The sequence below is a fragment of the Oncorhynchus keta genome, chromosome 11 (assembly GCF_023373465.1).
Source record: "Oncorhynchus keta strain PuntledgeMale-10-30-2019 chromosome 11, Oket_V2, whole genome shotgun sequence".
Classification (NCBI taxonomy): Eukaryota; Metazoa; Chordata; class Actinopteri; order Salmoniformes; family Salmonidae; genus Oncorhynchus; species Oncorhynchus keta.
This window is the reverse complement of record NC_068431.1, coordinates 21,979,889-22,006,804: the sequence shown is the minus strand read 5'-3', so window position 1 is coordinate 22,006,804 and position 26,916 is coordinate 21,979,889. Positions and strand designations below refer to the sequence as shown.

At 43.5% G+C, this 26,916-nt stretch overlaps 1 protein-coding gene across 2 annotated transcripts; it reads left to right on the top strand.

Annotated features, from left to right (window-relative positions):
• On the top strand, positions 1 to 26,902 carry elmod1 (ELMO/CED-12 domain containing 1). 2 transcript variants are annotated; one of them, XM_035779886.2, is made up of 12 exons: positions 1 to 310; positions 757 to 841; positions 16,971 to 17,116; positions 17,307 to 17,335; positions 17,924 to 18,021; positions 18,685 to 18,814; positions 19,323 to 19,456; positions 19,687 to 19,755; positions 20,544 to 20,564; positions 20,955 to 21,005; positions 21,919 to 22,052; positions 22,850 to 26,902. In XM_035779886.2, exons 2-12 carry the CDS (start codon positions 825 to 827, stop codon positions 23,023 to 23,025), a joined length of 1,005 nt encoding a protein of 334 aa, XP_035635779.1. In that variant the 5' UTR covers positions 1 to 310; positions 757 to 824; the 3' UTR covers positions 23,026 to 26,902. The 2 variants fall into 2 exon arrangements, with proteins under 2 accessions (XP_035635779.1, XP_035635780.1); XM_035779887.2 differs by lacking the exon at positions 20,544 to 20,564 and having other exon boundaries at positions 6 to 310.
• Positions 26,903 to 26,916: the final 14 nt, after the last annotated feature.

Sequence of the window (26,916 nt, the reverse complement as noted above, 5' to 3'; positions counted from 1 at the left end):
TGATATAATTTAGGTGGACATCTCTTTGGGTCTGATGAGTCGGTGACCCGTTTTGTTTTTACGAAGGTGTCTGTCTGAAGCGCGAGGCTTGGGCTGGGCTGACGCTCTTTACTCCACCTCGCGGCGGCCACAACCCTGCATTGCGATGCTGTTCTGCCGCTCCGTCTCCTCATCCACTCAGTGACGCTGTCATCATGGAGGAAGAACAGTTACCTGCTCCGGAGTGAAGACGACAACCATACAAACGCGAGGCCACCACCGGCGGCAATCTATTGCGTCTTTTTAAGGCTCCTCTCATTTCTTATTTCCTGTGAGTGCAATTTATTGATATATTGGTAAATATGTGCTTGTTCCATTTTGGGACGCACGATTGATTTCATTGTGTTATTCGAGAGCTCGGATTATGCATGGTGTGATTTGGGTGCCAATTATTAGCTTCGAGAAACAGGCTGCACCAAACCACACAATTGTGTGATGTATTTACCTTATAATGAGATTACGAATGTTCATTTCATCATATTGCAGGGAGCCTTACCCGAAGAACTGGTAGGCTAGGCTATATCGTTACTTGCTCACAGCAATGTAGCATATAGCCTATAATCCGACAGCACAGCAGCACCATGGAAACTGCCGACCACATAAAACGCGCCATTCACCAGACATTAACACGTTTTAGGGCTATCTTTGTTTCTGTGTGCTTGTATCAATAATGTAAAATTATGTTTTTCCCTTCCCACCTGTTTCTTTTTTATGCAGGAATACATTGGCCATTGTCCGTGTTTCATTTCTAAAGAAACGATAAGGAACTCGACAAAACCATAAAAATGAAGCATTTTTTGAGGTAGGCAAATACATGCTCTTTCTGTAAGGGATACTTTGCTATAGGCCTGGCCTAATAAATATGTTTTTTAAAGAATGGTCAGAACTTCTTGTAATGAGACCTTGACTATACTGTCAACTCACATAGGCGAAGCCTAGAATGTTGAATGCTTTCTTTTCACTCATGTGGAGTGACATTTTGTTTATATAGCCTTAAATGGTAAACGAAGTCCTCCCAGTGCCCTTAAATGCATGTTGTTTTCTCCATGGTCAAATGGGAATGAATAAGAAGCTAGTTATCAAGAAGCTTGACAACCCGAATTTAATTTACACCATATTGTTTAGATAGGCCCGATTTTATGTGACAAACTGTGCCCTTGTGTGTGAGGTGCTGAAAGAACAGCTCCGCCAATCGGTCAGGTGTAGGAGAATAGAGAACAGAGGGTTTTTGCAGGCAACCAGGCCTTTATTCTCGCGCCTTTGCGCGTTTACGATCTTTTCAGTGACGACGCTCGGTTAGGGTAGTTATTGTGCGTAGTGTATGCCTACCAATGACTTAATTACCATGTGAGTGTTTGCAAGCACAAGTGCTCTCCGCTTATTCCCGTGCCCCATGGCAGTGCTTGGTGCTGCTCCATCGGCTAATGGAGTTGGCTAATGTTTGAATGCGCTCACCCTGCGTGTGCTTGGCCTACTTAGCATGCCAGTCTCGTTCTCAGGCAGTGGGGAGAGAAAATGGTCCCCGGGATGTGTAGTCTGTGATCAATACACTCAGTGGACATGTGTTAGTCTACATGGCTACTGTGTATCCTTTCATACTATCATCTGCTTCATATTAGTAGGCAGGGCAAACCCCTGTTGGTGATTTCTGGTATATCATCAACCTAAATCAATCACAGCACGTTTTTGGACCCATTCTGCAGTTTTTACCTGATTAAGTACAATACAATTGGAGATTAATTATATTGCTTAAACTTAAGTTGAAAATGATGCTGTTCCTGCTTCCTGTTGACAAGACATTTTCATGAATAGGGTGAATTCAGAAAGAGTGGGACATCATATAAACTGGGACAGCTTAATCCTGACTTGTCTATTTCTTGGTCTGACAAGAGAAAATCAAAACTATTGTTACTAAGTCCTTGCAGAGAAACCACACCCTGCAAAGCACACAGTACAGATTGGTGATGTAGCTTTTTTTCTGTGTTGATTTTAAGGTTATACAACTGTCATAAATAATGCACTGTGCCAAATTGTAATGTAAATGTGCATACTATTTACTGGTGCATCAAAATACATAAAAAAAGTTGCCAATATTATGTTTACATTTTGTAATTCTGTCTTTTTTTTAGTTGCCCTGCTTTACTAACCATAGCTAGCTAAAGTAGGACAGAATGGAGTAGCTAAACTAGGACAGCATGGAGTAGCTAAAGTAGGATAGCATGGAGTAGCTAAAGTAGGACAGCATGGAGTAGCTAAAGTAGGACAGCATGGAGTAGCTAAAGTAGGACAGCATGGAGTAGCTAAAGTAGGATAGCATGGAGTAGCTAAAGTAGAACAGCATTGAGTAGCTAAAGTAGGACAGCATGGAGTAGCTAAAGTAGGATAGCATGGAGTAGCTAAAGTAGGACAGCATGGAGTAGCTAAAGTAGGAAAGCATGGAGTAGCTAAAGTAGGACAGCATGGAGTAGCTAAAGTAGAAGATCATGGAGTAGATAAAGTAGGACAGCATTGAGTAGCTAAAGTAGGATAGCATGGAGTAGCTAAAGTAGGACAGCATTGAGTAGCTAAAGTAGGACAGCATGGAGTAGCTAAAGTAGGATAGCATGGAGTAGCTAAAGTAGGACAGCATGGAGTAGCTAAAGTAGAACAGCATGGAGTAGCTAAAGTAGGAAAGCATGGAGTAGCTAAAGTAGGACAGCATGGAGTAGCTAAAGTAGGACATCATGGAGTAGATAAAGTAAGACCGCATGGAGTAGCTAAAGTAGGACATCATGGAGTAGATAAAGTAAAACAGCATGGAGTAGCTAAAGTAGGACATCATGGAGTAGATAAAGTAGGACAGCATGGAGTAGCTAAATTGGGACAGACTTATGGGGGAAAGAGATTCAGTTTACCTTAAATGTAGACTGCAAAGTAGGCCTACCTGGCCGAATGATATGATGATTTGTAGCAATCGGCTGCACATTTGTTTAGCATACTCTGCCATCACAGTACAGAAACCTGACAAAAACACTGCTGGCCTAACACAAATGTACTGTGACTAATGTTGCTCTTCAACACCTGACACCAATATACGTTGCCTTCGGAAAGTTTTCAGACCCCTTGACTTTTCCACATTTTGTTAGGTTACAGGCTTATTCTAAAATTGATTAAATCGTTTTTTCCCCTTCATCATTCTAAACACAATACCCCGTAATGACAAAGCAAAAACAGATTTAGACAGTTTTGCTAATTTCTTAAAAATGTAAAACTGAAATAGCGAAGGGTTTGAATACCTATGTAAATGTATTTATGTATTTTTATGTATTTTTATTGCACCCCATAATGACAAAAAAGATTTGTAGATTGCTAAGGATTTTCTTAATTTAATCCATTTTAGAGTTAGGCTGTAACGTAACAAAATGTGGAGAGAGTCAAGGGGTTTGAATACTTTCCGAAGGCACAGTAGTGGTTTAGGGGGTACCCTGACTGGGACGCAAACCCTGGTCCCTGTAACTGTAATATGAGCCATGATGAGGGTTGCAGGTAGCCTAGCAGTTAAGAGCATTGGGCTATTAAGCAAAAGGTTGCTGATTCAAATCCCTGAGCTGTCTAGGTGAAAAATCTGTTGATGTGCCCTTGAGTAAAAGTGTCTGCTAAGTGGGTAAAATATAAGATGAAATTATACTATTCCAACCAAGTGTGTTAACCCTTTTGGTACGATGCATAGGATGTTTAAATTTCACGCCAGTGACCTTGTTTCACTTCCTTGTCCTGCTGTTTGCTACATTGGTGTCATTTACATTTACATTTAAGTCATTTAGCAGACGCTCTTATCCAGAGCGACTTACAAATTGGTGCATTCACCTTATGACATCCAGTGGAACAGCCACTTTACAATAGTGCATCTAAATCTTTTAAGGGGGGTGAGAAGGATTACTTTTCCTTAAAGAGGTGGGGTTTCAGGTGTCTCCGGAAGGTGGTGATTGACTCCGCTGTCCTGGCGTTGTGAGGGAGTTTGTTCCACCATTGGGGGGCCAGAGCAGCGAACAGTTTTGACTGGGCTGAGTGGGAACTGTACTTCCTCAGTGGTAGGGAGGCGAGCAGGCCAGAGGTGGATGAACGCAGTGCCCTTGTTTGGGTGTAGGGCCTGATCAGAGCCTGGAGGTACTGAGGTGCCGTTCCCCTCACAGCTCCGTAGGCAAGCACCATGGTCTTGTAGCGGATGCGAGCTTCAACTGGAAGCCAGTGGAGAGAGCGGAGGAGCGGGGTGACGTGAGAGAACTTGGGAAGGTTGAACACCAGACGGGCTGCGGCGTTCTGGATGAGTTGTAGGGGTTTAATGGCACAGGCAGGGAGCCCAGCCAACAGCGAGTTGCAGTAATCCAGACGGGAGATGACAAGTGCCTGGATTAGGACCTGCGCCGCTTCCTGTGTGAGGCAGGGTCGTACTCTGCGGATGTTGTAGAGCATGAACCTACAGGAATGGGCCACCGCCTTGATGTTAGTTGAGAACGACAGGGTGTTGTCCAGGATCACGCCAAGGTTCTTAGCGCTCTGGGAGGAGGACACAATGGAGTTGTCAACCGTGATGGCGAGATCATGGAACGGGCAGTCCTTCCCCGGGAGGAAGAGCAGCTCCGTCTTGCCAAGGTTCAGCTTGAGGTGGTGATCCGTCATCCACACTGATATGTCTGCCAGACATGCAGAGATGCGATTCGCCACCTGGTCATCAGAAGGGGGAAAGGAGAAGATTAATTGTGTGTCGTCTGTATAGCAATGATAGGAGAGACCATGTGAGGTTATGACAGAGCCAAGTGACTTGGTGTATAGCGAGAATAGGAGAGGGCCTAGAACAGAGCCCTGGGGGACACCAGTGGTGAGAGCGCGTGGTGAGGAGACAGATTCTCGCCACGCCACCTGGTAGGAGCGACCTGTCAGGTAGGACGCAATCCAAGCGTGGGCCGCGCCGGAGATGCCCAACTCGGAGAGGGTGGAGAGGAGGATCTGATGGTTCACAGTATGGAAGGCAGCCGATAGGTCTAGAAGGATGAGAGCAGAGGAGAGAGTTAGCTTTAGCAGTGCGGAGCGCCTCCGTGATACAGAGAAGAGCAGTCTCAGTTGAATGACTAGTCTTGAAACCTGACTGATTTGGATCAAGAAGGTCATTCTGAGAGAGATAGCGGGAGAGCTGGCCAAGGACGGCACGTTCAAGAGTTTTGGAGAGAAAAGAAAGAAGGGATACTGGTCTGTAGTTGTTGACATCGGAGGGATCGAGTGTAGGTTTTTTCAGAAGGGGTGCAACTCTCGCTCTCTTGAAGACGGAAGGGACGTAGCCAGCGGTCAGGGATGAGTTGATGAGCGAGGTGAGGTAAGGGAGAAGGTCTCCGGAAATGGTCTGGAGAAGAGAGGAGGGGATAGGGTCAAGCGGGCAGGTTGTTGGGCGGCCGGCCGTCACAAGACGCGAGATTTCATCTGGAGAGAGAGGGGAGAAAGAGGTCAGAGCACAGGGTAGGGCAGTGTGAGCAGAACCAGCGGTGTCGTTTGACTTAGCAAACGAGGATCGGATGTCGTCGACCTTCTTTTCAAAATGGTTGACGAAGTCATCTGCAGAGAGGGAGGAGGGGGGGATTCAGGAGGGAGGAGAAGGTGGCAAAGAGCTTCCTAGGGTTAGAGGCAGATGCTTGGAATTTAGAGTGGTAGAAGGTGGCTTTAGCAGCAGAGACAGAGGAGGCAAATGTAGAGAGGAGGGAGTGAAAGGATGCCAGGTCCGCAGGGAGGCGAGTTTTCCTCCATTTCCGCTCGGCTGCCCGGAGCCCTGTTCTGTGAGCTCGCAATGAGTCGTCGAGCCACGGAGCGGGAGGGGAGGACCGAGCCGGCCTGGAGGATAGGGGACATAGAGAGTTAAAGGATGCAGAAAGGGAGGAGAGGAGGGTTGAGGAGGCAGAATCAGGAGATAGGTTGGAGAAGGTTTGAGCAGAGGGAAGAGATGATAGGATAGAAGAGGAGAGAGTAGCGGGGGAGAGAGAGCGAAGGTTGGGACGGCGCGATACCATCCGAGTAGGGGCAGTGTGGGAAGTGTTGGATGAGAGCGAGAGGGAAAAGGACACAAGGTAGTGGTCGGAGACTTGGAGGGGAGTTGCAATGAGGTTAGTGGAAGAACAGCATCTAGTAAAGATGAGGTTGAGCGTATTGCCTGCCTTGTGAGTAGGGGGGGAAGGTGAGAGGGTGAGGTCAAAAGAGGAGAGGAGTGGAAAGAAGGAGGCAGAGAGGAATGAGTCAAAGGTAGACGTGGGGAGGTTAAAGTCACCCAGAACTGTGAGAGGTGAGCCGTCCTCAGGAAAGGAGCTTATCAAGGCATCAAGCTCATTGATGAACTCTCCGAGGGAACCTGGAGGGCGATAAATGATAAGGATGTTAAGCTCGAAAGGGCTGGTAACTGTGACAGCATGGAATTCAAAGGAGGCGATAGACAGATGGGTAAGGGGAGAAAGAGAGAATGACCACTTGGGAGAGATGAGGATCCCGGTGCCACCACCCCGCTGACCAGAAGCTCTCGGGGTGTGCGAGAACACGTGGGCGGACGAAGAGAGAGCAGTAGGAGTAGCAGTGTTATCTGTGGTGATCCATGTTTCCGTCAGTGCCAAGAAGTCGAGGGACTGGAGGGAGGCATAGGCTGAGATGAACTCTGCCTTGTTGGCCGCAGATCGGCAGTTCCAGAGGCTACCGGAGACCTGGAACTCCATGTGGGTCGTGCACGCTGGGACCACCAGATTAGGTGGCCGCGGCCACGCGGTGTGGAGCGTTTGTATGGTCTGTGCAGAGAAGAGAGAACAGGGATAGACAGACACATAGTTGACAGGCTACAGAAGAGGCTACGCTAATGCAAGGAGATTGGAATGACAAGTGGACTACACGTCTCGAATGTTCAGAAAGTTAAGCTTACGTAGCGAGAATCTTATTGACTAAAATGATTAAAATGATACAGTACTGCTGAAGTAGGCTAGCTGGCAGTGGCTGCGTTGTTGACTTTGTAGGCTAGCTGGCAGTGGCTGTGTTGTTGACACTACACTAATCAAGTCGTTCCGTTGAGTGTAATAGTTTCTACAGTGCTGCTATTCGAGGGCTAGCTGGCTAGCTAGCAGTGTTGATTACGTTACGTTGCGTTAAAAGAACGACAATAGCTGGCTAGCTAAGCTAGAAAATCGCTCTAGACTACACAATTATCTTTGATACAAAGACGGCTATGTAGCTAGCTATGTAGCTAGCTACGATCAAACAAATCAAACCGTTGTGCTGTAATGAAATGAAATGAAAATGTGATACTACCTGTGGAGCGAAGCGGAATGCGACCGGGTTGTTGAGTGCGGAAGTTCTATTCGGTAGACGTTGGCTAGCTGTTGGCTAGCTAGCAGTGTCTCCTACGTTAAGGACGACAAATAGCTGGCTAGCTAACCTCGGTAAATTAAGATAATCACTCTAAGACTACACACTCTAAACTACACAATTATCTTGGATACGAAGACAGCAAAGACAACTATGTAGCTAGCTAACACTACACTAATCAAGTGGGATGACGCCCGTGAGGCCATCAGAACGCATGGCTCAGACGTGCTACGGGGCTGAGTAGTCGAAGCACAGGGACGTGCCTTTAAATACGGAGGGGGCAATGTAGCAAACCTCGCTATATGAACCACATTAAAAATCTCTGCAAGTGGGTTAACCCTATTAACACCATGTCTAGAGTGTTTGTCTTTCCCGCATTGCCTTGCCTCATTGTTCGCCACAATACCAAAAGGCTAAAATCTCTTGGTGAGGTTGTTAGGTGATGTACAAAGGTTGTTTAGTATTATTACAAAGTATACAACTTTTATTTGATTTAGTGATAGCGATCCTTTTTTTTTGTTTGTTGCTGTTATACAGTTAATTCAATTTGTATGGCCTTAGGGACAATACAATTACCCTACCTAGACTAGCCTACAACACCACAATGCAATTAACATTAACATTATTGTTTTCAAATGAGTACCATTCTACACTAGGCTGTAAACTGCAGTGAAAATGTCATTTGAATAACGGCATAAAAGCCCTGTTATTTGAATGTTTCTTTCCATTAATTCCATTTGGTTCAGTTGTGGGTCTACTTTCTACATATTATACATTCAAGAAAGGCACAGTACAGGACTGTCAGAAATGTTTTTTTCTGATACTGATGCTCTGTCCGTTGCCAATCATCATTCTCCCAAGTCCTCCTATATATTGAAGCCACAAAGGCCTATGCTCCCAGCAGACCCTGGTATTCAAAAAAGCTTAACGCACGTTCTGCCTCCTTTCCGATCCAAGAGGCTATTCCTTGACCTAGATCCTAATGCTTCAATTATAGCCTAAATATTTGTCATTTAACTTTTAAATTGTATTACCTTAATTTTCTAGCATAAACACAACCATTCACTTTAAAATAAATCTTATTAGGCTACTTCAAAATTCTCCTGTCGGCTACCTGCGCACGTTCATCCACTCCACTGTAATACAAGTCCTGCATCCAAACTGCGCACCTGCCAATCGATGATTGCAAACAGACCGTTTCAAAACAACAAAAAGTTGAATGGCATTCTGAGATTCCACACTTTAAGTACTTAGCAGGAAGGGATGTATTTTCTATTTGTCGAGATTGACAAACTCTTATTTGATTGGTGTTGAAAACGCAAACCATGATGAAACGCTCAAAGTCAGTAATCGGAATATGCAGTTATTGTCACATGCGCCGAATACAACAAGTGTAGACCTTACCATGAAATGCGTACTTACATGCCCTTAACCAACAGTGCAGTTCAAGAAGAGTTAAGAAAATATTTACTAATTAAACTAAAGTAAAAATAATAAAAAGGTAACACAATAAAATACCAATAACGAGGTTATATATAGGGGGTACCGGTACTGAGTCAGTGTGCAGGGGTACAGGTTAGTTGAGGTAATTTGTACATGTAGGTAGGTGTAGAGTGACTATACATAGATAATAAACAGCGAGTAGCAGCAGTGTAAAAACAAATGGAGGGGGGTGTCAATGTAAATAGTCCAGTGGCCATTTGATTAATTGTTCAGCAGTCTTATGGCTTGGGGGTAGAAGCTGTTAAGGAGCTTTTTGGTCCTAGACTTGACACTCCGGTACCGCTTGCCATGCGGTAGCAGAGAAAACAGTCTATGACTTGGGTGACTGGAGTCTCCGACAATTTTATAGACCTTCCTCTGACACGCCTATGATATAAGTCCAGAGGGCCGTACGTACTGCCCCCCTGTTGCGCCTTACGATCAGATGCCAAGCAGTTGCCATACCAGGCGGTGATGCAACCGGTCAGAATGCTCTCGATGGTGCAGCTGTAGAACATTTTGAGGATCTGGGGACCCATGCCAAATATTTTCAGTCTCCTGAGGGGGAATAGGTTTTGTCGTGCCCTCTTCGCGACTGTTTTGGTGTATTTGGACCATGATAGTTCGTTGGTGATGTGGACACAAAGGAACTTGAAACTCTCGACCCGCTCCACTACAGCCCCGTCGATGTTAATGGGGGCCTGTTCGGCCCTCCTTTTCCTATCGTCCACGATCAGCTCCTTTGTCTTGCTCACATTGAGGGAGAGGTTGTTGTCCTGGCATCTCACTGTCAGTTCTCTGATCTCCTCCCTATAGGCTATTTCATCATTGTCTGTGATCAGGCCTACCACTGTTGTGTCGTCAGCAAACTTAATGATGGTGTCGGAGTCGTGTTTGGCCACGCAGTTGTGGGGGAAGAGGGAGTACAGGAGGGGACTAAGTACACACCCCTGAGGGGCCCCAGTGTTGAGGATCAGCGTGGCAGACGTGTTGTTGCCTACCCTTACCACCTGGGGGCGGCCAGTCAGGATGTCCAGGATCCAGTTTCAGAGGGAGGTGTTTAGTCCCAGGGTCCTTTGCTTAGTAATGAGCTTTGTGGGCACTTTGTGGGCACATTCTTACATAGGTGTTCCTTTTATCCAGGTGGGAAAGAACAGTGTGGAGTGCGATTGAGATTGCGTCATCTCTGGATCTGTTGGGGCGGTATGCGAATTTGAGTGTGTCTATGGTGTCTGGGAGAATGCTGTTGATGTGAGCCATGACCAGCCTTTCAAACCACTTCATGGCTACCAACATGAGTGCTACAGGGCGGTACTTATTTAGGCAGGTTAACTTAGGTTCCTTGGGCAGAGGGACTATGGTGGTCTGCTTGAAACATGTAGGTATTACAGACTTGGTCAGGGAGAGGTTGAAAATATCAGTGAAGACAGTTGCCGGTTGGTCTGTGCATGCTTTGAGTACATTTCCTGGTAAGCCGTCTGGCCTCGCGGCTTTGTGAATTTTGACCTGTTTAAAGGTCTTGCTCACATCGGCTACCGAGAGCGTTAAAAACACAGTCATCCAGAACAGCTGGTGCTCTCGTGCATGCTTCAGTGTTGCTTGCCTCGAAGCGAGCATAAAAGGCATTTAACTTGTCTAGTAGACTCTGGGCAGCTCGCGTCTGGGTTTCCCGTTGAATTTTTTTTCTCCTCTGGTTGCACATGTGACATGCTGGTAAAAATGTGGTAAAACTGATTTAAGTTTGCCTGCATTAAAGTCCCCGGCCACTAGAAGCGCCACTTGTTTGCTTATGGCCTTATAGAGTTGGTTGAGTGCGGTCTTAGTGCCAGCATCGGTCTGTGGTGGTAAATAGACGGCTACGAATAATATAGATGAGAACTTTCTTGGTAGATAGTGTGGTCTACAGCTTATCATAAGGTACTCAACCTGTTGGTGGAAAATCGTTGCCTACATTTTAAAATGATAAATGTTGAAAATCGGATTTCCCCCTACCTGATCATTGTCTGCAGCCAGCTCTAACCGTGGTGTAATGAGACAGGCAAGGAGAGTGAGCTCATCTGTGGTGGTCGGTAACCTTCTGGCCCAAACTGATCCTATTTCAAATGAATTACAGTGTGGCATAGGATATCAACAGTGAGAACGTTTAGCAGCTATTTAAATTTGACTGTCAAATCTGTGTATTGGTGTGTAGCCAACGACTTTTATAGAGAGACCACCTCAAATTTTTGGTGTCATTCCATTAACCAATTTAATTAAGATATTGATATGTTTTAAGCAGTCAATCTTGTCATTGTGATGACTATAAACGTTTATACTAACATTACCAATCTAAGGTAAAAAGGATGTGTAATTCCACTCAATTTTATGGGGTAGAAATGCAAGCTTGTGTAAGGTAATAGCAAACTGTCCACATTAGGGAAATTAGGGAAATATCCAATAATTTCATATGGAAAAATAATTAAACATATCAATTTAAGACGATAGTATATGTTTCCCACTCACATTGCAACAATATCTATTTCTCACTAATTTAACCAGTTAGACAGTTATAAAATGCTCTCAAACACAATTTAACCAGTTAGACAGTTATAAAATGCTCTCAAACACAATTTAACCAGGCGCTCTAGACTAGAGATTCCATGGTGTCAGTGCAGAAGCCTGAATGTTTGACGTCCCTAATATTAGGTTATTATCACATTTTGAACACATTTCAAAGCACTAGTGGTGTTCACCTGTGTTGGCACTTGCTGAACATTGAACAGAACAAGGCTATGTCAATAACTACATTTAGACAAAAATGCAGATAGAGCCTTACAGCTTCCAAGCTCTCTGACTTGGCAGGTACTCAGTTGAGTACGGGCCATGAACCACAGTTCTCACTCCAACTCATCACGTCCAAACAGGTTCCCCTAGATAGATTAGATAGATAGATAGATAGATACACTTAATATATATATAAATCAGCTGGGCTTGACAATCTGGACCCTCTATTTTTGAAACTATCCGCCGCCATTGTCGCAACCCCTATTACCAGCCTCTTCAACCTCTCTTTCATATCGTCTGAGATCCCCAAGGATTGGAAAGCTGCCGCAGTCATCCCCCTCTTCAAAGAGGGAGACACCCTGGACCCAAACTGTTACAGACCTATATCCATCCTGCCCTGCCTATCTAAGGTCTTCGAAAGCCAAGTCAACAAACAGGTCACTGACCATCTCGAATCCCACCGTACCTTCTCCGCTATGCAATCTGGTTTCCGAGCCGGTCACGGGTGCACCTCAGCCACACTCAAGGTACTAAACGACATCATAACCGCCATCGATAAAAGACAATACTGTGCAGCCGTCTTCATCGACCTTGCCAAGGCTTTCGACTCTGTCAATCACCATATTCTTATCGGCAGACTCAGTAGCCTCGGTTTTTCGGATTACTGCCTTGCCTGGTTCACCAATTACTTTGCAGATAGAGTTCAGTGTGTCAAATCGGAGGACATGTTGTCCGGTCCTCTGGCAGTCTCTATGGGGGTGCCACAGGGTTCAATTCTCGGGCCGACTCTTTTCTCTGCATATATCAATGATGTTGCTCTTGCTGCGGGCGATTCCCTGATCCACCTCTACGCAGACGACACCATTGTATACACTTTCGGCCCGTCATTGGACACTGTGCTATCTAACCTCCAATCGAGCTTCAATGCCATACAACACTCCTTCCGTGGTCTCCAACTGCTCTTAAACGCTAGTAAAACCAAATGCATGCTTTTCAACCGATCGCTGCCTGCACCCGCATGCCCGACTAGCATCACCACACTGGATGGTTCCGACCTTGAATATGTGGACACCTATAAGTACCTAGGTGTCTGGCTAGACTGCAAACTCTCCTTCCAGACCCATATCAAACATCTCCAATCGAAAATCAAATCAAGAATCGGCTTTCTATTCCGCAACAAAGCCTGCTTCACTCACGCTGCCAAGCTTACCCTAGTAAAACTGACTATCCTACCGATCCTCGACTTCGGCGACGTCATCTACAAAATTGCTTCCAACACTCTTCTCAGCAAACTGGATGCAGTTTATCACAGTGCCATCCGTTTTGTCACTAAAGCACCTTATACTACCCACCACTGCGACTTGTATGCTCTAGTCGGCTGGCCCTCGCTACATATTCGTCGCCAGACCCACTGGCTCCAGGTCATCTACAAGGCCATGCTAGGCAAAGCTCCGCCTTATCTCAGCTCACTGGTCACGATGGCAACACCCATCCGTAGCACGCGCTCCAGCAGGTGTATCTCATTGATCATCCCTAAAGCCAACACCTCATTCGGCCGCCTTTCGTTCCAGTACTCTGCTGCCTGTGACTGGAACGAATTGCAAAAATCACTGAAGTTGGAGACTTTTATCTCCCTCACCAACTTCAAACATCAGCTAGCTGAGCAGCTAACCGATCGCTGCAGCTGTACATAATCTATTGGTAAATAGCCCACCCATTTTCACCTACCTCATCCCCACAGTTTTTATTTATTTACTTTTCTGCTCTTTTGCACACCAATATCTCTACTTGTACATGATCATCTGATCATTTATCACTCCAGTGTTAATCTGCAATATTGTAATTATTCGCCTACCTCCTCATGCCTTTTGCACACATTGTATATAGACTCCCCTTTTTTCTCTGTGTTACTGACTTGTTAATTGTTTACTCCATGTGTAACTCTGTGTTGTCTGTTCACACTGCTATGCTTTATCTTGGCCAGGTCGCAGTTGCAAATGAGAACCTGTTCTCAACTAGCCTACCTGGTTAAATAAAGGTGAAATAAAAAAATAAAATAAAAAAATATCTGAGAACAGTTACTTAAAGTGATTTTGTAGTCATTACTTAAAGTGATTTTGTAGTCATTACTTAAACCAACAGAGCACATGTGTCAATATCATTCCACGTAGGGCAGAGTATCTGTGAGTTTTTCCGCTCCTCCCTTGTACTTGATTGCTGAATTAAGGTAACTAATTAGTAAGGAACTCCCCTCACCTGGTTGTCTAGGTTTTAATTAAAAGGAAAAAACAAAAACCAGCAGGCAGTGCCCTCCATGGAATGAGTTTGACACCCCTACCCTATAGGGTCACAGTGACTATCTCAGAGGTGTCAAACTCATTCCATGGAGGGCCTAATGTCTGTGGGTTTTTATTTTTTCCTTTCAATGAATACTTGGGAGGAGCGACACTTGGCCCTCCGTTTGACACGTGCTGTAGGGGGTCCAGATTTGAGTTGTATCAGCTTGAACATTTTGAGTAATGGCTCCACTAAGCCACACCTCCAAAATAATTTCCCAGTATACTTTGCCTTTTTGAGTGAAATGTACAGTTACCACCCATGACTGTATTTCAATCCTGTGGCCTTCACCAAGTGAGTTCCTAGGTGAAGATTGTCATTATAATTAAACTCTTTATGACAATCACAGGAGGTTGGTGGCACCTTAATTGGGGAGAAAGGGCTCGTGGTAATGACTGGAGCAGAATCAGTGGAATGGTATCAAATACACATGGTATCCAAGTCATTAATTCGCATGGTTCTGGCCATTTATTATGAGCCATCCTCCCCTCAGCAGCCTCCTGTGCTGACAATACATTACATATCTAATTAGGACTTATTTTGAGGAAGCTTTACCCTAATACAATGGTCTGAAACTGATGGTTTACAGGCCACATCAGGCCTGCAAGTAGTGTTGCAAAATTCCAGTAATTTCCCCAAATTCACAGATTAAAAAACTATCCTGGTTGGAAGATTTCTAGAAAACCTGGGAAATTTACAAGGATTTGCAACCCTACCTGTAAATCACATTAGGCCAGTTTGCAAAGTGATGTGTAATTCCTATTGGAATCCAGTCAGAGTTAGGCTATCCAACAGTTGGAATTGTTATTCACCCACAACCTGCATAAGGACTGGCAGGGTTTTGGTACTACATGAGCCATTTTAAATGGGACAAACATTTCAGTAACGGTGCAAAAAAACCCGAACTAAATGTTTGGATTAGTTTAGGAAAACGTATGTTATTTATCTTCATGTAGCATAAGATTAATCAATCACTCACTCATTGTACATGCAAAAACACATATTACAAACATGTCCCAGAAATGAACCTGCAGTAGAGCATGCTGGGTAGAAGGTTAATGAGTTGAAACATAATTTGTTTTTGTTGATGTCAGTTTTCAGTCAGTTCCACATACACATTTGAAGTAAAAATGACTTTTCATTGACATTGAGTTCAACATACTATAAGTATTTGAGTTAAAAATGCTTTGGGGTTTACAGTGCAGGAAGAGTAGGTGCTGCTTCTGCAAGAGCTAAAGCGGATCCAAATAAACAAATACAGTCAGGAGTCAGGAGTTTATATACACTTAGGTTGGAGTCATTAAAACTAGTTTTTTAAACACCACCAATTTCTTGTTAACAAACTATAGTTTTGGCAAGTCGGTTAGGACATCTACTTTGTGCACAACACAAGTTATTTTTACAACAATTGTTTACAGACAGATTATTTCACTTATAATTCACTGTATCACAATTCCAGTTGGTCAGAAGTTTACATACACTAAGTTGACTGTGCCTTTAAACATCTTGGAAAATTCCATAAAATTATGCCATGGCTTTAGAAGCTTCTGATAGGCTAATTGACATCATTTGAGTCAACTGGAGGTGTACCTGTGGATGTGTTTCAAGGCCAACCTTCAAACTCAGTGCCTCTTTGCTTGACATCATGTGAAAATCAAAATAAATCAGCCAAGACCTCAGAAAATAATGATAGACCTCCACAAGTCTGGTTCATCCTTGGGAGAAAATGTACATCTGTACAAACAATACCCCAAGCATACTTCCAAAGTTGTGGCAAAATGGCTTAAGGACAACAAAGTCAAGATATTGGAGTGGCCATCACAATGCTCTGACCTCAATCCCATAGAAAATTTGTGGGCAGAACTGAAAACGCATGTGCGAGCAAGAAATATTAACCCAATTTATTGTGGGAATCTTGTGGAAGGCCACCTGAAACGTTTGACACAAGTTAAACAATTTAAAGGCATTGCTACCAAATACTAATTGAGTGTATGTAAACTTCTGACTCACTGGGAAAGTGATGAAAGAAATAAAAGCTGAAATTAATCATTCTCTTTACCATTTTTCTGACATTTCACATTCTTAAAATAAAGTGGTGATACTAACTGACATAAAAGAGGGAATATTTACTCGGATTAAATGTCAGAAATTGTGAAAAAACTGAGTTTAAATGTAGTTGGCTAAGGTGTATGTATGTAAACTTCCGACTTCAACTGTAGATGTTCCCTACAACAGAAATTCACATTCTCACACTCCACTCCCCCCTCACACACACACGGTGCTAGTACAGCCTACATTAGGAGGCTGCTGGGTGCCCGACCCACGTCATGCTTCTCCCTCTGTCCCAGTTGGGCATCTGGAACTACACTCTCTTATCAGGATGGGGGCGGTGGCTCCCCTCAGACCTAAATATGGAGCCCGAAGGAGAGAGAGGGAGAGGGGGAGGAGAGAGAAGAGAAGAGAGAATAATGTAATTTTAAACAAATAGCAAATTGTTATTCACATGTTAAAGACGGAGAGTGAGATAGTTTAGGTCTGTTTCCTGCCAGGGCAGCTTTAGGACTGATCAGTCATCAATTTGATGGGTACATTGAACAACCAACACAAATGAAGAGCTGAGGCAGGCTTTGGGATCCAAGTATAAAACAATTGTGCGGCTGAGCAGGTATTCTCTTCCCTGAGCATAAACGCTTAACAATGGTGCCCATTATAAGCATACACTGTACTTCTGTCCTAGATTACATCAGTGTGTCTTAGTCTAACTGAGGATGAGTGACTTTGACTGTGACCTGAAGACTTGAATTAGTTCCCCAAGCTAATTCCTAGACTTTAGCTCAGTCTGCTAACACAGTCTTGATGGGGTACGCAGAAGACCTGGGTCGGTCACAAAAGGAATGTAGAGAAGTTGCCTCATTCAGTGTCCAATACCCCTGACGTTGTCCTTTTGATAGGAGAGAATATACTCTCTCTCTCACCTCCTGTAGGGTGGTGACACAGTTCTTTGTGTTCCTGTACTGTAAATGTCTGTGGCGAGGCCTGAAGTTTGTGATCAGGAAGGTCACGGGGAGGTGCGAACTGCAACGGATCTGCCACAGCAACAAGCCAGGGGCCCGAAGGACCCTTAAGATCGGTAGGCCTACTTATTGTCTTTGAATAATTGTTTAATTCGTCAACATGTAATTTAATCTGTTCTTCAATTCTGATTCTGTGTGAGAGATATGTAAGCTATGAGAATGATAAAAAGTGGTGGGTGGGAACTGGGAGTTTGAAATAGTGTAGGTTTGTTAGCATTTCTTTTTTAACTTGTTTTTCCCATTCAGAGTCTTCCCTCAGGTACTCAAAGCATGAGGTGAGTGGTGTACATTTGATGGGTAATATGGTATTTCATAACTTATACACATTTATACACAACTGTGGTGATGCTTTGTGCTTTCCTCCTCCTCTTCCTGCCCCCTATTCCTCCTCTTTCTCCTCATCCTCCTCCTCTTCCTGCCCGCTATTCCTCCTCCTCTTCCTGCCCCCTATTCCTCCTCTTTCTCCTCATCCTCCTCCTCTTCCTGCCCCCTATTCCTCATCCTCCTACTGCCCCCTATTCCTCCTCCTCCTGCCCCATATTCCTCCTTCTCTTCATACCCCCTATTCCTCCTCCTCTTCCTGCCCCCTATTCCTCCTCTTTCTCCTCATCCTCCTCCTCTTCCTGCCCCCTATTCCTCATCCTCCTCCTGCCCCCTATTCCTCATCCTCCTCCTGCCCCCTATTCCTCCTCCTCCTGCTCCCTATTCCTCCTTCTCTTCATACCCCCTATTCCTCCACCTCCTGCACCCTATTCGTCCTCCTTCTCTCCATGCCCCCTTTTCCTCCTCCTCCTGCCTCCTATTCTTCCTTCACCTGGTACCTATTCTTCCTCCTACTCCTCATCTTTCTCTTCCCTCTCCAGCTGTGCCAGTCTGCCCTCAGTGCTCACCCAGACCGAGTGGAGAAGACCATCGATGACATCATGACCCTGAAGAAGGTCAACCCTGACACTAACCCACAGTAAGATCATGTTCAGCACTGAATATGTTGATCACTGTGCATCATTTGCATAGGTAGATTTAATCACTATAATGAATTACTGAGAGCCACCAAGCGGTCTTTTAAGGTTCATAACGTGCCCGACCTAACTAGAATACAATTGATTTGTACTCTAGTCAGACAACTGACCAGGATTGGAACACCTACAGTGGGCCGGGATTCAGTCCAAAGCACGTATAGCACTGGTTACTATACAGCTGACAATCCCTTTTTAAAGGTATTTTCCACAAAGTTCTTCAGAGATTGCATTTTTGGAAAACCTTGCAAGTCGGCTCAAACGCAAATTACCTTTAAGAGACGGTTATAGTGCCCTGCGCTACAATGCACCTTGGATTGAATCCTGGCTCTACAGTACTTACAAAAGGAGCCTCCAAAAAGAGCATGCTCTCACAGACCTCAAGGCTCATCCAGGCTAAGCCATAAGAGAAGCACTGGGTTGAGTTCATTAGGGTACACCATAGCTTATTGTTTGAGCATTTTGTATAGGAAAAGACTAGTCCAGCCTCTCTCCACTCCCCCTTTCATTCTCTTCCGTTTGGTGTCTATTGAACACAAACCTATAGTAGTGCGTCACCTCCAGGCTAACCTCTAGGCTGATCCTTGCATGGCTGTGTCTCTCCCCAGGCTAGGCATCTCCCTCCAGGCCAGTCTGTTCCAGATCGTCGGCTACCGTAGTCTGGTGGCGGAGGTGGAGAAGCTACGCAGGGAGCCGTACGACTGTGAGAACCCCGACCATGAGGAGATGTTGATGAAGGTAAGATGTAATGTTATTATAATGCATTATGAAGTGCTACAATAAATACCACTATTTAATGTATGTGTTGATATACTGACTTGTGCTGCTGACATCTGTGCTTACTGGAATTGATATAAAGTAGTTAGACAGGTAGAATTTCTGTGCTTTCTATAGTTTGGGAGCTAGAGTGGGGCAGTTACTTTGTGTGGGTTAGATACAGTATATACATTGATCCCCTGCTAAGAATGTGAGGTGACCGAATTGCTGATAGAAATTGTTCTTTGCTATGTTTGAAAGGGCTAGGTTTTGAATATCAGGGCCCATATTCATAAACCGTCTCAGAGTAGGATTGCTGATCCAGGATCAGTTTGGCCTTTAAATCATAATGAATAACAATATATTGACAGGGGGGCCTGTTCCTAGCACTGCTACTCTGAGACACTTTATGAATATGGGATCTGGCTTTATTTACTGATAGCAGTAAGTAGTCTCTCCCTGATTAATGTCTGTGTTTGTTCTGTTGTAGCTGTGGAAGACACTGCGTCCTGATTCACCACTCACTGGGCGGATCTCCAAGCAGTGGTGTGAGATCGGTTTCCAAGGCAATGACCCCAAGACTGACTTCAGGGGCATGGGTCTACTGGGCCTACACAATCTTCTGTGAGTGTCTCTGTGTGTGTGACAGTGTCGTGTGACAGTGTCGTGTGTGTGTGTGTGTGTGTGTGTGTAATATGAGTCACTGTACTGTACAAATGTTTTCCTCTGCAGACAAGGACCAGACAGTAGTACAGTACTGATTATACATCCAATATCAATGTCAAGGGACATAGAGACAATCCTGTGCAATCCTAATTTATGTTTCCGCTGTGTTTTAACTTCCTCTACCATAGATATTTTGCTGAGCATGACAAGGCCACCGCTCTCCAGGTGCTTCATGACTCCTTGCAGCCGAAACACAGGTGGTTCCCTCCCCTTTACCCCTCCTTCACACGCTCCCTGACCTATAGCGTAGAGATTGGCTCTTGATTTATCTCAACCATTTACAACATGCTATGAAGACTACATTGGAGATGCCTTTCAGATCCACAACACCTGGATAGGTCTTGAACATATTATCTAGCCACATCATATGATATAGCAATCAGATGCCCAACTGTGCTGTTGATGAAGTGGCACTTAACCATTGGTTGATGCAATGCAACGTCTGCAATGTAGTTGGCCTGGAACTCGACCTGTATGATTAATTTAAGCGCTGGAGTCACACTACCTCTCAAAATAACAGAGTCCCAATATTGAAACCCCATTGGAGGAAATCTTATAAAAAGGGGAATCCCTATCAGTAGTCTTGAATTATATTTCCCTTCAGACCTCTCTGATGTTTTGAGTTTCTCGTGGGTCATGTTCATTAAGCACCTAACAACAACAAAAAGGACTGAACAAGGAGGAACTACCGGAACTTGCCCAATAAGAAACACACATTTTTGCTTTCCGTTGTGTACAATTTAAGACTATTTTCCAGTGTGCCCTAATGAACCCAACACTAGGTTTTCCACACTGGTTAGGCTACATTGTGGCTGTGTCAGTCATAGCTGCAATTGATAGTACGGACTTGAATGACTGCAGTTGTGGCTCGCGTTTTAATTTCTGTCATTTGGCACATTTGCTTTGGTCTACATCTCACTGGGCACACTCACTTTCTTTCTTTCTCCACCTCCATTCTCTCCATCCCTGTCGATCACGTGTGTAGGAGCATTCCCAAAGAGGCAAGGTACTACTTCATCATTTCACTTTCATACTGACCAATTGATTTGCAACGTTTTAGAATTATCTCTATATGTACTTGTTATGGTTACGCATTCCATTCATTAATTGCGATGAGTTATAGAATCTAAATAGTCATGGATATTGTCATATGAAACTGCATCATGGCACTTTCTTTGCACTACTCATCTTGTTTCATTAGCTGCGTTCTTTGTACGTTTCTGAGGTACCTCTGAAGTAGACTGGTTGCAGTTCTGTTTGTGCTGTCTGACAATGACCATAGGAGTTGGCAAGACAGCACAAACAGATCTGGGACCAGGCTACTTCAGTAGTCAGAAAACACTGCAATGTCAGAGCTCTAGATGCACACTCACACTCACGTTTGTGTCCTCCACAGCAAAATGAGCAAAGCAGAATGGGAACAGAAAAACTTTGATAAAGCAATTGGGTGAGTCTCAAATCCCTAAAACACGCACGCACAGCGGAGATGGCACAGGAGAGAATATCAAGAAGAATCCTTTGATGTCCATGTGTCCTCATCATACCATAGGCTTGGCAGTGTCTTAAAGGATTATGGGAGATCTGGGCATGGGCTGGAGGGTTACTGTAGCTCTAGGGAGATCTGGGCATGGAGTGGAGGGTTACTGTAGCTCTAAGGAGATCTGGGCATGGGGTGGAGGGTTACTGTAGCTCTAGGGAGATCTGGGCATGGCGTGGAGGGTTACTGTATCTTTAGGGAGATCTGGGCATGGCATGGAGGGTTACTGTAGCTCTAAGGAGATCTGGGCATGGGGTGGAGGGTTACTGTAGCTCTAGGGAGATTTGGCTCTGGCAGAGGGGCTGTTTCAGCACTGAAAGTCTGGTGGTGACATCTATATTCAGGCTGTGTGGGTGTGTGTGTTTTCAGAGGGTGAAATGTGTGTGTGTTTTCAGAGGTGAAATGTGTGTGTGTTTTCAGAGGGTGAAATGTGTGTGTGTGTGTGTGCCAGGATTTGTTTAGATTCAGCTCTTGTACACACCTATTCCTTTAGTTCAATTGTCTCAGTCAAACCTTGGCAAAATCACTTCTCATACTTGCACTGCAATAGGTCAAGTCCACGTTGTGGATTTCAAATCTCAACAGGACCATACATTATTTTCACCCAATCAAAAACCTGTGAGATCATTAAGCTACATTACAAGCATAAGACTGTAAATATATTCCATTCTAGTCCATATCCACTAGTGCCTAGTGCCTACTTATTAAGTCATGTAGAAGGAACAACCACAGGGGGCAGCACAGAGGCTTGTGCACAGCTACAAAGATTGCCTTCGTTCCAGCTTCAGATAAAATGAGATATGTTTATAACTGATTGTTCCAGATACTCCTTTGCCATCGTGGGCATCAACATCACGGATCTGGCCTACTCTCTGCTGGTGAGCGGAGCCCTGAAGACCCACCTGTACAACGTAGCCCCGGAGATGCCCAGCCTCAGCCACTTCCAGCAGACCTTCTGTGAGTGGGAACCACTGTGCCCATGATGGCACCCTATTCCATATGTATTGTACTACCAAATGGTACTCTATTCCATATGTATTGTACTACCAAATGGTACTCTATTCCATATGTATTGTACTACCAAATGGTACTCTATTCCATATGTATTGTACTACCAAATGGTACTCTATTCCATATGTATTGTACTACCAAATGGTACTCTATTCCATATGTATTGTACTACTAAATGGCAACATATTCCCTATATTGTGTAAGACATTTGCCAAGAGTCCAATAGGGTGCCATTTCAGATGCAGTCTTTGTGTTAAATCTGCTAGCACGTGTGACGCTATATTGATACTGATATAACTTGAGAACCGAACGGCACACTTATACACTTTCAGTCATGCTTCACACTAATATCAATCAGCATGCCTTCCAACTTGTCAGACAGAAAATGCTGTTAGAATTCCTACAGTATCTTTCCCTGAAATATTGTTTTATCCCAATATCGTAATATCATAGTAGTATCTTTCCCTGAAGTATGATAACCCAAAACAAATGTTTTTTTCCATTTTGGTACAGTTATTGTAGTACTGTATGAAAACGTTATACTGTTGTCCCACCCTTACCTGCTAACCTACAGGTTTTCCGTTTTCTTCTTGTCCTCCTCTGTGATCCCAGCCGCTTGTCCCAGATCTGTTTGTGCTGTATAGCCAACTATGAGCATAGGAATTGGCGAGATAGCACAAACAGTTCTAGGACCAGGCTAATGTGGTTCTGTCCAGCTAATGGTCCACCCTCCCCTCTCATAGGTTACCTAATGCAGGAGTTCCATCGGTTCTGGATCGAGGAGGACCCCTGTGACATCATGGAGTTCAACCGTGTGCGTTCCAAGTTCCACCGGCGGGTGCTGCGGCAGCTCAAGAACCCCGACATGGCGCTGTGCCCCCACTTCGCCGCCTCCGATCTCCACCTGGTCAACCTGTAAATACACTCCCCCTGACTTCTAACCCCTGACCCTATACCCCTATTCCTCAACCCCACCCTCCGTCCTCCCAGCTACATCACGTCACTGCCAACCACTCACCCCGCCAGCGCTCACACACATGCTCACACCCTCCCCTCCACGCCCTGCCTCTAACCCCCACAGCGACTTCAGAACCACCAGCACCACTAGATGACCATGGCGATTGTAGGGGTGCATGATGAGGCTGCACCACATAGTCATTCACTGACTCATTGTTATTCCTTGCTTTAATGATTTGTGATTGTACAACAGCCATCCATTGCTGGTTATGTATTGCTATTATTATGCATTTTTAAAGAAATAGTTTACCCAAATTACAAAATGAATATGCACTTTGGGTGAACTATCCCTTTAATTGAATCATCATGGAACAAGTGCTTTGTTTTCTCCAGTCCGTTAGCCCTTTGAATACATCTCATTGTGATGAATGTTCGGCTGTGACACCAAAAATATTTGAGTCCATTTAAGGAGACAGTGCTTCCTCTTTACCATTAGACAGGGCAATAACAGTAGGCCTAAGCTGTGCTGTCAGACTGTCTGAAGTCACAAACTGAAAAGGCTTCATAAGCTTCCTATTCTTATGTAGGGAATTGTACAAGAGCTATGTACTTATTCTATATTTGGCTCTGTAGTGTAGTGTAGTGTACTGTACTGTATAAGGAAGTCAGAGTTACTATCTAGTCCTATGTTGCCTGCCTTATTTAAGGTGGGAAGCAGCAAGGCTTTGTGTTGCAATGTGCAGACAGAACATTCTATCGGTTGAGGAGGGGTATATGAAGGAAATGAAAGTAGGCTACTAAAAGAAGATTGCTTAATGATACATGAGCTGGAAAAAAAGGGCCTATGCACTATATAGGACTGGATTCATTTACAGTCAAAACCAATCAAGAGAGATAGCAGACATTCATTCATCCAATTAAATCACTCGCAGCCATCATCTCAGCAAGGCCGTTTCTTTTCTAAATCATTTGTCCAATATTTATCAATTTAATTTAATTTCACATTTGAGGTCAAATGCATGATCAGAACACTTCACAAGAGCATAATTCTTATTGCCAAAATGTAGACTAATGTGGACAATTCACATGAATCAGAATAGCAGTTTGAAGAAATGGTCATTTATTTTATGAATGTTATTCAGCTATGTCCATGATTGTTTGATTTGTAAATCTTTATTCAACTATGTCCACGATTGTTTTATTTGTAAATATTTTTAGATATATTGAATGTGACACATTAAATGTTCACTGAATTAGTAAATCAATTATTTACATTCTCCCCATGAAACGTACATATGACTTTGGGTGTTTTCATACTTGGTCCCTTTCAGACAATTTTTGTGAACTCAGTGCGGCTTTCTTATTTTTCCAAAGGAACTCAGACCCCTCAAAAGAGCTCCCGAAGTGAACCAATCTCGAGGGGTGGTCTGAGTTCAGGTTCCCTTGAATTTCGTGGTCCTATTCCCTTTTTTAGGGCAATGTGAGCACAAAGCTCCACAGGTTCACTTGTCATTATTCCCGTACGACACACTAGACTACTGCAACACCGTTTCTTCTGCCATAACCCCTCACATTGGTATCACAAAAGAGAGAAGATGATGTGCTGGGACGTATTCATTCCACTCATTCTGTTGCAAACGTTTCTTAAACAGAAGTAGATGGAATGAAAATGGAGAGGAACCTACCTGAATTTGTCCAATACAAAAATGTGTTTTAGGTTGACTGTTTGGCTAATGATTCACTCACTGAAAATACCTGTGCTGTTTTTGGATAAAGATTAGTGATTGTCAAGGATGCACAGAAATTCCAAAATATGTGAGTTTTTAATTCAGATTATTTGTTTGCAATATGTGATCTATAGACTAAGCGAGCTTCATAAACTATTTATTCAATTGTGCAGTAAGACACTACAATATGTAACTTTTTGGGCGACCTGACCAAATTCACATAGAAATGTTAAAAAGTTAAAAATGAATTCCCGTTGAAAGCAAGTCTACGAAGCTGTAGATGAGTGCTGTTTCTATGCTACCTGTTCTGATGTTTCGTTTTTGCGTAGTTTTGTACACCAGCGAATTCTGCATAGTGCATCTTTAAATAGTGTGAAAAGACAACATATTTGGTGACAATCACAACACGGAGTGCAAAATAAATGATATCTCTGAAAGGGCCAGTAGCCTACATTGGGTGTACTACACTACACTACATTGGGTGTACTACACTACACTACATTGGGTGTACAATTTTCAATTACAGCATTATTTCATCTCCAGATATTTGTCTGCTATTTATTATGTTACCAATAGTAATTACATGTTAATAGTATCTTCTGATTACAATTATATCTCATCTTTTAACTAAATGCAATTTATTAGCTACCAAAATGTAAGTAGGTATATCTAGCTGTCCGATAACACACGCTGATGGAATGTCCCGCACTTTGTAAAAACCCAGAGTGAATTGAGAGAATGTTGGAAAAATAATGGTTCCTTTCTAAACATAGAAATATGAATGCAAAGAGGACTTGAACCACAAAATGGGTGAAGTGAACTGGCAAAAGAGTTGAGTCCTCATTCAAAGGCAAAGGCAGCATGAACACAAAGAAAATTGGGTTATTTAGCTATTTTTTATCTTCACTTTAAAAGAGGACTGAGATTAGTTATTTTAAAAAGGCCCATGTGAAAACACCCTTAGTTGTTACTGTAGGCTAAAATCTGGTTTGCAACAGTTCTGCCTGTTGTTTTACTCACTGTATGGCACAATCAATTAAAAGTAAAAGACAATTTAATGTAACCAATGATTTTGGAAGGAAGCGTGATCACAAGCGTTATTCCCCATAGAATGAGCTGTGTCGAGTGACTGACTAAAGCTTACACCAATGCCTCCAAACTGAATTGACATTTTGCTGTGTTTTTTTTGTTACAGTGACTAATTTAAATGACAGTGACTGGAATATTATTCCAGGTGTGCATGTTTTGTACTTTTCCATTCTACTTCTTTTGAACGAAGTAAAGACCACTAATTTCTAATGGTTAATTAAAGGGACATTTTACACAATACATGAACGTTTGTCAGATGTTTTCAGACCTCAACTACGTTGTGAGATGTAGTGAAATCAGACTACTTTTGAGGTCTGAAAACATCTGCCAAACTTTGATCTGAAAGTGTAATGCCCTTCTGAGATTTGTATGGTTCAGATAGTTCACTGCATGATATTATCAGCTAGGACTTTCAGTGAACACCACAAACATAATTATCTTCTTCTTTATCTTCTTCTTTAAAAAAAAAATGTGTCTTGTTGAAATGCCATGCTTGCACAGTTTCTTTATTTGGATTAGTATTTATGAACAGGTTTGTTACCTTTTAAGTGAATGTCAATGCTTGTGATCCGTAGTTTTGCAGCTGTTTGCTTCACTGCATGTCAACGTGTGGTTTGTCTTGTTGCCCCTTTGCTCTTTCTTTCAATTGATGGTCGTCAACAGTGCACTTTTGGAAATAAATACGATTTCATGTCACTGAAATACACTATAGTGCAACACTTATTCATTTGTGTTATTTGAGTGTATTTGGGCTTAATGCTCAATAAAGATGTAGATGTTGTTAGACACAATCAGCTGTACATACTGCTTGAAGAAATGCTACTAAAGAGATCATCTTAAGCAATATGCATGATCAAACCCATGATGTCGCTGCTCCTCCGGCATCTTGTGCTGCTTCTGTTTAAGCCTAGATCATGAGAAGATACATTCTAGACAATTAGGAACTTATTTGTGCTTAAATTCTTTGTGCTGTGTAACAGTTACTTTTTGAGATCACAATAAAATATCAATGTAATTAAACGATCAATGTATTTGTG